The following is a 12,666-nucleotide window of genomic DNA, read 5'->3' on the forward strand; positions in this document are numbered from 1 at the left end:
ATGCAGATGTAAACATCTTCTTCTTCTTCTTCAGTAGAAGATTGAGTGCGCTGTTTCTTCTTTGGCGTGGTTGATACTGCAAGGGCTTTGCGCTTCTTTGTTCCTGGTGGTATTGTTTTTGCATCCTTTCGTTGTTGTTTTTTTTCCAATTTCTGGCTCTTTCTTCGCATAATAACTTGGCATCGGTGTCATGACTACGAAATTGTCGAAAAACAAAAATATATGTTTGAAAAGGACACTTAACTGATATTTTATCGAAATTTGGCTTGAAAAACATTGAATGTGCAATAAACATGCTTTTTGAACTCATCTAATGTCAAAAATGTAGTGGCCCGTAATTCCCCAGAAAAAATGGCCCGGAATTCCCCAAATGCTCATAATTACAAGATGGTTGCGCATGACTCACTCAATGTATCTTTATGCAAAATTCCTTTTGTGAGGCGAAAGAATAATGACACACCATAAAAAAAAACATACTTACCTGAATTTGTCATCGAAAAAAGGTCGTTTAAAATATGCAAACACGATGATTAGAAAAAAATATTTTAGAATTTTCGTAAATGCACTTATTGCAGAGGGCTCACAGCACGTGTTCACGCGTCGAGTGGTGATAGGAAACTGATATTAGGCTAAGACAAGACAAATGAAGCAATTTTGACTTGTATAACTATTCAAGTGACATAGAAAAGTCGGGTGGCCCGCAATTCCCCATGGCCCGGAATTCCCCAATTTCCCCTATAAAGAAGAATCGATTTAAGTGAATTGGAAAAAGACTTGAAAATTTCTGATGATTGTAAAATTTTCCACTCGATTTGGACAATTTCTGGAAGCAAATCATTTATCGATGCATTTAATGCAATGATGCAGGCTGACTGATGGATTTTGATGAATTCAAAATTTTATGACTTTATATACAATTCATTCATAATTTGTGTTTGTTATTGAACTACGCGATGAACAAAGCATTCCTATAAACTCCAAATAAACAAAATTTTCTTTCAAACTCTGAATAAACAAAAAAAAATCATCAAACCTTCTAACTGAATTTTAGCCAGAGACAAAATCATTCATCATAAGCATGATGGCAGCGTAAACATTCCATAAAAATAAGTTTAATTACACCGCGTAATAAAAGCATCAATCAAAATTCAACAAAACTATCGCATCGCAAATGTGTCTCTACTCTCAGACATCTAGAGCAAATAATTTTGAATGAAATTCATTGTGTTGTTCATTTAAATATTGTAACAAGTGTCTCAATTGAACCAGCATCAGTAGCAGCGACGGCGACGGCAGTAAAAATTCCCAGTACTTTGGGTATTTCAAAGGAAATCCATTACACAACACATATGATTCTAATTAGTTCGTCGCGTTATTCGAAGATGGCTCGTGTTTGGTTACGCCAATTAATCAATTTCAATTGGATTCAATCAAGTGAACATTGATCATATTGTTTGGAAATCCCAAATCGAGATGTTGGACGCATTTCTTGCAAGGGACCAAATGTATATTAATTGATTCCAAGCGACCGACCAATTAATCGAACAAGTACACACAAGCAATGAAGATAAATAAGAAAGAAATAACCAAATAAACCAGAAATAAACAAATTATCGACTAAAACTAGCCTGCGGCATAGCCATTGTTTCAATCAAATAAATAAGAAAGAGACAAATAAATGCTACTGCGTACATGCACAGAGCTGCTACATTATAGCATTCAAAGGGGGTCCTGATAACATCAACACACAAAGAAAACTCATGCGTGCAATATGAACAAAAAAAAAGATGAAAACTGATACGAAAAGTGCGTAAAAGAGAGGGAAAAAAGTCGGAAATTAGTTTTCTAACCTTCAAACGGATCCGAATGTTTAGGGAACTTCATACTGATACGACACCGCAATTCTGCGAACTGATTTGATTTGGGCGCAAAAATGGCTTGTTTTGTTTTCTGTTTTGGTCTCAACTATATCGTCTTGACTCATTCACTTGAACTTCGTTTAATCTGTGTTTCACTTGATAACAGATGACTTATGACGACGATAACGAATGATCTTCGGGCCACAGGGTGATTTTCATGTAATTGCATTGTACTCATTCAAAATTCATAGTTTTTTTTTTTAAATTATCTTTTCTATTTTAATCAGCAAATCAGCATGTTTTTTGTCCAACATTTTTTTTTTCGTTTTCTTTTCAAATCAGCATTTCCGGCCTTTAGTGAATTTTTATCCGTTTTCAATCAATTCCCAACGTTTCTGCTTCCTTGCTTGTTTTCCATTGGGAATTATGCCATTAACTGCTTACGCATCGAACGGCCAGCGCTTGTGAAACACATTATCAACACAGTAGCAAAGAGCATTGAATGAGATGAGCAATGTCGTACTGCATCGGTTGGTTGGTCGATCAGTTAATACTTACTCGAGCATACGATCGGTTTCAGTTTAGAACTTGAGCTCAGATCTGAATGAACGATTTTTTATTTTGTTTTATAAGACGTAACCAAATTTCCATAAATAGTGTTTCAGATTGCGAAATGTGCTTAAATTAATACCAAAGAACATGAAGCTAACACACCAAAGTTGTTGTGCCATTTTTATTTTGGCCTTAAGTGTCGTCGATTATGTGCAATCGGTTAGTTGATTATCTCTTTTATTTGAGTGAATTGAATTGTTGCGAAGATGATTATAATAAATATATGTGTTTAAATGGAATTATGCGTTGTGTAATAGCATGACTCAATCCCGAAAAAAAAAACATTTGAATGACACTGAAGTTGATAATGTTGTTGATTTTGACCAAGAGATTTGAATTAAACCGGGGAAAACCAAAGAAATGGATTTACCAAAGGAATTATTCAAACGAATTTAATTCTTTTTAACAGAAATTCAAAACAAGGATTTTTTTATCTGTTTAAATTTGATTTCTGATTTTTAGTTCATTTTTTGTGCACTCTTCGTTATTTGTTGGACTTTTTTTCATAATTAAACTATTTTTGAAGCAAAAAGAGACAATTTTCAATTCATCTATCATGTCTATGGGTGAAATTGAGAGTACTGTATGTTTTTGGATGACTTACAATACAATAAAGTGGAGTATGTTTCACTTGTGATTTTTTACGACTTTTAATTTAATGATAAGAAGTAGTTGATTAGTTGATGTTTTCGCAAAATGTGTTGGTCTAATTAAATTTGATAGCTTTGAAACTTTATTATTGTATACAACTTTTGACAATAAATATTGGAATGAAAAAAATTATTTCAAGATTTACTCACCTCTTGAGAACAAACTCTCCTTATTCCAATACAAAGTCTGTGAAACCCACACCACTCTCAATCTCACCCATAGATTCATGGTAATAATTTGTGAAAATGATCGAAAAATTTGATCAATTCAACGTCAGTTTCAAAATTCAGTTCAGAATTTTTGTTAAAATTCAAAGAAATGAAGCTGTGAATAATTTGTTTTTGAAATGAGATGAAAAAAGCAGAAAAAAAATATGTCATTTATCAAACCATCAAGAAAATGAGATCAAAAATATTATCAAAGCAATTATTATTAGTTCAAAGAATTTGCGAATGAGTTTTACATTACAAAATATTGTTATTTTTTTACACCGCAAAATGACGTAGCTTTTGTATGAACTGAACTTTACTCAGGTAGCCTGAGTCAGACCATGTGTCTGCATATATGAACCCATTCAAAAGTAATGATTGAGCATAAAAAATTGATGTCGTCAGTAAAAATATCCACAATTGCTATAATTCAGTGTTCAAAAATGTTGATTCAACTTGTGCAATAGTGCATTGTCCGACTCTGTCATCGTTTGTCTCCAAAAAATGTTGCAATTCGTGTTAAAAACGTTTCTCAAATAAAGATGAGTGATTTGTGTCCGAAATATGTGTTGAACTTCTAATTTATTTCAATTTTAAATGAAATCTGATTAGCATTTCTCACTCCGCTCTCCATTTGCTACTGCATTACTCCATTTTACCGTTTATTCGTAATGCGAGCAAGGAAATTTAACAAAGCATTACTTATTACCGATGTGCGCACAAAAAGTATATTCATGAACTCAGAAAGTGTGTGACCTCAATTCAGGCATTTTGTCGATAATGTCTCTCGTTCGGTTATTGTAAATAGCGATTTGTTAGCGGACGATCGAGTCGAAGTATATGTGTCCAGGCAATCGGATTTACTTGGAAGAATCGTCGATATGTGGCGTTTTGTTTGGAAAAAATATTTGTAAAAACAAAAAGTGTTTGAACAGCAAAAGAATCAATGTGCAAGCAGACAGTGCTTGGTCAAAGGCCACACAAATACGCATTGCAAAAACGATTGAATCTCACAAACTGATAACACACGGATGAAAATAACGCTAATGAAATGTCGACGCAATTTCATTTCAGTTATTCTGTGGAACAATTTTGCTTCCTTACAAATGGTCTTTCCAAAAAAATTCATGATCGCATCTTTAAAAATAGATTTTTTGGGTGTTTTCATGCCAGTTTTTATTGCCGAATTTTATATGTTGACATAATATGTTGTTCTTTCCCTTCATGAAATCACTTTTCTCCTGGTATTCCATTCATTCTTCAATGAAGAAATTTTTTTCAGTTCTTAGAAGAGTATATCAATCTAAAACTCTATCAAAAATTTCCATTTTTTGTGTTTGCTTGTGAATTTCCACAATTTATTGATTTTATTGCTCCACATGTTTTTCTGGAAAAACGACCATTTTTTACTGATTTTCCAGTGATTTTTTTTCACTTCTTCTAATGTTATGACTGTTTTCACATCTTTTAATCATTTTTTTACTGATTGGCGCCGATTTCAAGGCAAATCAATAAATTCCAGAAATTATCGACTCAAATTTGCTTTTTTTCTCCATTCGAACGTGATCAACAATTTTTTTTTGTTTCATTCCGCTGATTAAAATCAACAATTTCCACTTTCTCACCAAATTTATCACGTCTCCCTCTTCTTCTTAGGTCCACACGCCGCACGACCGTCAAAATCACGACCATCGCAATAATTTCATCCCAAACGATGAATCACCAAAAACCGAATGTCCGCCAGACTTTACGGGGCAAATTCCATACGCAATGGATTGTCGTCAATATTTAAATTGTTGGCGAGGTCGAGGAACGATTCAAAGCTGTGCGCCGGGCACAATGTTCAATCCACGGACCAAAGAATGTGATAATCCATCAAAAGTGAAGTGCGGCCATTACGAAGGTTTGTCATCAAATCAAAGGCAATTACCGGCATTAAACCAACGATTTTCCCAACGGCAAGAGTTCGCACCACTTGAATGTGAACGTGGTGCAAGTGGTTTGTTCGCGAATCCGTATGATTGTACAAAATTTTTGAATTGTGATCATGGGCGCACATTTCATCAGGATTGTGGACCGGGTACAGCGTTCAATGATGTGTTCAAGGTGTGCGATTGGCCACACAAAGTTAATTGCGGCAACCGGCCTTTCGGCAACGTGGCTCCGAGTGCAAATTACGACACGAATACCAATATAAATACAAACACAAATACTTATTCGAATCAAAACACAAATTCATACCCGAACTCAAATACGAACTCGAATACAAATGCAAATTCACACTGGAATACACACTCGAATACAAATTCGTACGCAAATCAAAATTCCAACTCACACACGGGCACCTTTTCCAACACCCAAGCCGAGCCATTCTACGGAGAAGGAGTGATGGATCTTCGTATGGACACTTCGTCTCGAGCACATTCACAGCCACCGTTCCCGCACCATCATCAAAACAATCCAACACATCGGCCGTATCAACAGCCATATCACCCACCACAATTTCCGCAGAACAACATTCGCAACCATCAACAAGCAACTGGACAACAACAAAGTAATGACGGTCTAAATTCTCTAAATTCATTTTCATCGCCTCCATCATTCACCGCTGAAACCATCAATGACGACTTACATTCCATCGGTCAATATCCCGATCAAACACCGCAAGAATCATCGCCAAAGACGCAAATCGTGCAAATTCCCAGTCAAATTCTACTTCCGCCGTTAGAACCTACGGTCTCTAATAATCGATCGGGTCGCGTCGATGAAAGTGTTCAGGAACAGCCGCAAGATCGGATCGATCCACGTTTGGAATGGGGAAACACAGGCAACTCTTTAGATTCAACCACTCATCCAACTCAATCGAGTATCGATGATGCTCTCTTAACTCAACAAAAAACCGAAAGTACTCCACAACAATTTCCTGAGCTAAATATCATGTCATCTCGTGTGGCCAATGATTTTAACAAATATTTTTCCAATCCACAACCAAAATCCACGCCAAAAGTACCACCGCCAACAACGACAGAACGTGAACCAACGATTACCAAAATTTATAGTGTTTATCCAAGTGGATTTGAAACCATTGGATCGAAATGTGAAGAGGATCGCACTGGATTGCATGCGCATCCATACGATTGCAGCCGATATGTGACCTGTGAAAATGGTCGAATCGCAGTTGAAAGCTGCCAGGCAGGATTTATGTTTAATCCCACGTTGAAAATATGTGACTTTGCAACAAATGTGAAGAATTGTAATGCGAGACCAGTGGATGAAGGTAATTTGTATCCAACTGAAGCAACAGAGTTCGATAACGGTCAAAGTGTTTTCAATGGCGGGGAAAGTCCATTTAACGGCCTAGCAGATGATTCAGCTAATGAGATTTATGGCGAAGATAGACAAAAGAAATCCAAAACAACAACACCATCGACGAGATTTAGCTTTTCTCAAACGACTCAAGCAACACCAACAAATCCAACGCCATATTTCATTCCGGATATGTCAGTTTTGCCACTCGAAAATCGACGCTCTCCATCAAATTATCCGGATGAACAAAAGCCGCAGAATGGTAATCAAAGACCATCAAATCCACCACCAGAGTGGCAAAATAATTATCCTGGATCGCAAAATTTGCATCCTGAACTTCAAAATTCGCAATCAGGTTATGAAAACACTCAGCCATGGCACAGAGCCACATATCCTGGTTCGCAAAACACATTGAATAATCATCAAAATGGTAAATTTGATCGTCAAAATCCACAAAGACCGCAAAATATTCCGATTGATCAGCAAAACGGTCGGAATATCCCGGTTGACCATCAAAATCGTCAGAGACCACTCTACGGCGACCTTGATAAGCCATCAAAAGGAGGTGATATCGAGCCAGATACGTTCGAAAGTCGGAACTTCGCCATTGATACATATCAACCACGTGAAGGAAAAGGGCTGATTCACATCAAACCAACTGAATCAACGACAGAGAATAGAAACGTGATGAAAATTCCATCCGGTCATGAGCATGTGATGCCAATTTATCATCGACCAACAAAAACACCGGCAACAACAACATCATCGACAACCGTAACTCCACGCTCATATTCACAGCCGCAGAGCTACAATCACATTTACTATCAACCGTTTACGCAGCCAATAAACGAAACCCAAGAAAAGGATGAAACCGATTACATTCCAATCAGCGAAGCATTAAAGTACTTACTTCGTCCGTACATAGCAAAAAATGACACAAAAGTTCCGAATGACTCGGAGCAAATGACTAAAATCGAAAATAAATTGCTTGATATGATTGATGATGGCTCAAAAGCTCATGGCAAAGCACTTGAACAAGACAGTTTGGCCACCGCAATTTTGAATGAGAATGTAGCCGTTAAGAATTTACCAGAATCACCAAAGACTGAACTTCGTTCGGACATTGAGCTAATTTCATCGACAACCGAAAAGAAAACTGTTGAAGAGACAACGCCGCATAGGAACCATGACATTGCACCCGCAGCTCATTTCCATCCATACAATCATAATTCAAATCATCCACTACCATCGTCATCGTCATTTGCGCCCGGCTTTACACATTCGCCCGAATTCCATGCACAGCATCCGGAATTGAATAATCCAACATATTACAAACCGGGAACTAATGATCCCGTTCCGATTACCTTTCCAGGAGCTCATACCCAATCACGTCCAGCTTTTGGATACTACCATCATCCATCCAATCCATCTGAACATGGCCCATCACCATCGCAACTGACGCAAATGCATTCGAGTCATTTCCATAATGGTCATCCTCATTTCGGTCCAAACTATCACACAAATGCACCCAATTTTGGTTGGGCACAGAATAATCGCAATACTGAACAAACCACACCAACAACTGCTTCAGTTCCGTCACCCAATTTGCTCGGCAATCAAGAGAAACCAACCACTTCTAGTCGATTTGGTAAATCACAATATGGTGAGGTGTCGACATGCGATGGACAATTCGATTGTGGTACCGGCTTTTGCATCCCATTCAGTCAGGTGAGTGATACGTTGAGATTTTGAGCAGTTTTTTTTTTTCATGAAATAAATAAATTTTGGTATTTGATTTGAAACTAATGTGATCAATTCCTTTTTCAGTTGTGCGATGGACGAAATGACTGTGGCAATCGATATGACGAATTGAACTGCCCGCATGTGAACTATCAAGTACGATTATCGCATGATAAAGGCCACAAACACATGGGACGCATTGAAGTAAGAGCGTTTGGCAAATGGGGCTACGTTTGTGACGACAAATTCACATTAACCAATGCAAATGTACTGTGTCGTGAACTTGGATTCAATATGGGAGCAGGTATTTGAAATATTTTGAATTATCATAACGAGAGAAAGACATTTTTCTAATGGATAAAATGATTTTTCAGCCGAGGTAAAGCCGAACTCATTCTTTCCACCGAATTCGAATATCAGAGGAGAGAATATGTTTACAATGGACGAGGTGACGTGTCAAGGCAATGAAACATCGTTGAAAGAATGCGATTTTGATGGATGGGGCATTAGTGACTGTAATGCTGAAGAGGTTGTTGGTGTTGTGTGCAAAGTCACTGTTATGCAGTGTCCTCCTAATCACTGGCTGTGCCAAGAATCCGAAGAGTGCATCCCAATGGAATTTATGTGCGATGGAATTAAAGGTATGGGCGATTTTTTTTCTCGAATGCATCGAAATTTGTCACGTTCGATGTAAAGAGGAGCATGAATCAATGAGCAGAAAAACACGATAATTTGTGATTTCTATTTTGATGATATTTTTTATTCAATCTTTCATTTCACTAAATCGATTCCAAACCATTCATAAACATTCCCTTCAACTCCGCTACTTTCAGATTGCACCGATGGAACCGATGAGAATTCAATGCACTGTAACGCCAAAATCGAATACCGATTGTCGGATGGAACCGAATTGGAAGGTCGAGTTGAAGTGAAATACCGCGGTGTTTGGGGCACGGTTTGTGATGATGACTTTGGAAACAAAGAAGCTGCCGTATTCTGTACCTCACTTGGATTCACTGGACCAGCGGTAAGTCATTTGGTTTCTTCTTTCTGTTCTTTCCAATTTCGAAAATCTCATTTTCCAAAGTTTATCTATTACAATTTTCTCACGTCGTTTTCATTAAACATATTTTCAGACTGTGGTCAATCGTCGATATGGAATGAGCACTGGGCCAATTTGGTTGGATCAAGTGGATTGCCTTGGTAATGAAACTGCATTGGACAAATGCATGCACTTTGATTGGAGTGAGAGCAATTGTAATCATACGGAAGATGTTAGTGTTCGATGTTCGCATGGTGAGTTTGTGTCTTTCTTTGAAATTTTCATTGAAGAGAAACAGAAGACGGAGCTAGAATTTTTTCTAATTTCATTTGAGATTTACCACTTTTTTACATAACTGAGAAATTTTCATTAGATTTTCCAAGAAAAATAATTGGATTTGATCGTTGGAAATTCATTTCTTCGCATTTTTGTTCAACTTTTCATGCTTCCTTTTCATTGCCAGGTTCGATTTCCAAAAGTGGTCAATACATCTCCAGTGACTCTCTGCCTCAACGCTTAACCAATCGTGAAACTCGTGACTACGTTCGTGAAGTGCAACGGAGCAGCAAGAGTATTCCCGATCATTCAAATGTGTGTGGTCGAGTGAAAGTTACGGCTGACGATGACAGTGAAGAGAGCATTGGTCAATTCCGTGTGATCAGTGGATCGAGAACGAAACGTGGCCATCATCCATGGCAAGCGACAATCCGTGCTCGCGGTCGAAATGGTCGTTCGTCGCATTGGTGTGGCGCTGTGATCATATCGAGAACTCACATTCTCACTGCAGCACATTGCTTAATTGGCTTCCCGAAGGGTGCTTACTTCATTCGCTTGGGTGATCATCACTCTGAGATCAGAGAAGAATCGGAAGTGGAAATTTTCATCGAAAATTGGTTCATTCACGAGGAGTTCCGCAAAGGACAGCTAATGAATAATGACATTGCTCTTATTTTACTCAAGACACCGATTCAGTTCACCAATTACATCCAACCAATTTGTCTACCGGATCAAGAAACCATTTATGAACCAGGCAAAAATTGCACCATTTCCGGATGGGGATCGATTCAATACGGAAAATCGAGTGAGTTAATAAAAGACCAAACAATAGAAAAATGAAATGAAATCTAAAAATCGTTTTTCAACTCTTTCAGCTCCATCGCTCGACTTAAAAGCAGCCTCTGTACCACTCATCGCGCAGGAAATCTGCCGACAAAAAGACATTTACGGAGATGAAATTATGGACACAATGTTTTGCGCAGGATTTTTGGATCAAAGTGGAGTTGACGCATGTGATGGAGACTCAGGTGGACCTCTTGTTTGTGCCGACGAAAGTGGTGAGTTAGTCTTTGGACAATTTTTTTTCTTTATTCAAATGTTCTACTCTCTCATACTTTGTTTATTCTACGAAAAATAACAATTTTCTGGAAAATTTGCAGGTGTCAACTCATTGTATGGCATCATTTCATGGGGTCAACGATGCGGCGAATCAACAAAGCCTGGCGTTTACGTAAAAGTTAAACAGTACTTGGAATGGATTAAGGAAAAGATGAATCTGATAAATTAAGAATTACGTAGATTTTAGTTAAAAGGTTTAGAATACTCATTTTATGACGAAAAAAAAACACTCTGTTCAATGTTGACCGTTTTGAATGAACACTTTTTTGACATTGTTAGAATAGAAAATTTCTATTAGAAATAAATGGTTGGATAAGTAAAACACTTTGGTTTTTCCAAGGCTTTACAATGAATTTTTTAGTGAACGTGTTTTTTGCTTTGAATCTCCTGCCCTATTCGTTCTTCTGGTGAATTGAATGTTGAAGTGACAGGCCGACTCACATTTTGAAAAACACCTTTTGCAAACAGAGATGCAATTTTTCTACTTAGCAGCTGAATCAGCTGAGCTGATGCCTATAGGAGTTGAACGAAAAATTTATTCGAGAGTCAATTAATCAAAGATCAATTTCGCTTTTCTTTTGGAAAAAAAATGTTTTTTATTCCGAAATATTTCTGAGCATTTATTGCTAACAGTTGCTATTAAAATAAAATAAAAAGTGATTATCCAAGCAATTGTTGCCTACATTCAAAAGTATTTAATATTTTCTCAACATGATTTCTTTGGGCAACGGTATCTCTTAAAAGGGTATCTGTTCACAAATATAACGGTTATTTTTCCCGTTTCATCTCTGAATGCTTTCATTTCGGCCAAATAAAATACACCACCCACTTTAATCTTGGTCCATATTTCAGTTTGACCGTTGTCAGAATCAACCAAATCCCATGCAAAGTAAATTTCTACGATGTCAGTGTTTTCGGGTGCATAGTATTCACCTGGAGAAAAAATAAATGTTGAATGAACGTAGTCTAGAAAGGTGTGAAAATATTGATATTTACTTAGCAATGGTTTAAATTCTGTCTTCAATGATTTGAATTTATCGTTCTGTATTCGCTGCCATCGGCCACTCGAACCGAAATAATAAGGATAAAGGTCGACAGTGTAAATTCGCAATTCTCCTGTATTATATACGAATCCTTGGATTACGGCAAATTGCGGCACACCGTCTATCTTAAACTTGAGCCAAACTGCAAATTCATTATCGTCGGGAAAACGGAATTCAAATATAGCATTGAATCTGATGTCTGTAATGCTTTTTGGTTTGTAGTATTCCTCTGTGGAAAAATAAATGTGTTAATTGAAGCAAGGTATGAAAATAATGTTGATATTTACGTAACAGCGGCTCCAATTTCTTCTTCCACTCTTTGAATAGACATTCTGGTGTTCGACGCCATTCACCGTTGACAAATATTATAAACGCACCCAAAATTATAATATTCAATAAACGAGCCATCTTAGCGTATGCTTTGTGAACGTGCAACTGAATCTGATGATTTTATTAACTCTTTCGTATTGCAATTGCAACTGATTTGCACGACGATAATTGCTGTTGATATAATTTTAAATTTAAAGTGAACGATGAACGTTGTGAATGCGTAAACAAAAACAGTTCTGTGGTTATTATTAACCTTTTATATCGAAAAGGGCACATTTCGAAATGTGTGTATGCGCATAAGAATGACACAATATATCTTAAAATATCGAGAGCGTTGTCCTCCAATAAAATAGCGTTCAACGCCATCGTAAATAATCGTAGGTAAAAAAAATTATTTTCAGACGGAATTTTCCATGTAAAATTGGTAAAAAATGTATAAATAAAAAAAAGCAGAGGTTGGTTGCACATAAATTTATTTA

At 37.0% G+C, this 12,666-nt stretch overlaps 2 protein-coding genes across 2 annotated transcripts; one reads left to right on the plus strand and one right to left on the minus strand.

Annotated features, from left to right (window-relative positions):
- Positions 1-1,850: 1,850 nt before the first annotated feature.
- Positions 1,851-11,136, plus strand: LOC129573190 (uncharacterized). Its single transcript, XM_055453494.1, has 10 exons — positions 1,851-2,078; positions 2,202-2,630; positions 4,988-8,365; positions 8,465-8,681; positions 8,752-9,018; positions 9,211-9,404; positions 9,514-9,673; positions 9,883-10,500; positions 10,571-10,753; positions 10,856-11,136. Exons 2-10 carry the CDS (start codon positions 2,559-2,561, stop codon positions 10,981-10,983), a joined length of 5,217 nt encoding a protein of 1,738 aa, XP_055309469.1. The 5' UTR covers positions 1,851-2,078; positions 2,202-2,558; the 3' UTR covers positions 10,984-11,136.
- A 261-nt stretch (positions 11,137-11,397) lies between these two features.
- Positions 11,398-12,351, minus strand: LOC129573199 (uncharacterized). Its single transcript, XM_055453509.1, has 3 exons — positions 12,145-12,351; positions 11,811-12,086; positions 11,398-11,747 (listed from the first exon to the last, which is right to left on the minus strand). Exons 1-3 carry the CDS (start codon positions 12,263-12,265, stop codon positions 11,521-11,523), a joined length of 624 nt encoding a protein of 207 aa, XP_055309484.1. The 5' UTR covers positions 12,266-12,351; the 3' UTR covers positions 11,398-11,520.
- Between the last annotated feature and the right edge of the window lie 315 nt (positions 12,352-12,666).

The sequence above is a fragment of the Sitodiplosis mosellana genome, unplaced genomic scaffold (assembly GCF_009176505.1).
Source record: "Sitodiplosis mosellana isolate CC-2019 unplaced genomic scaffold, AAFC_SMos_1.0 Smas_scaffold_5998, whole genome shotgun sequence".
In the NCBI taxonomy this organism is placed as follows: Eukaryota; Metazoa; Arthropoda; class Insecta; order Diptera; family Cecidomyiidae; genus Sitodiplosis; species Sitodiplosis mosellana.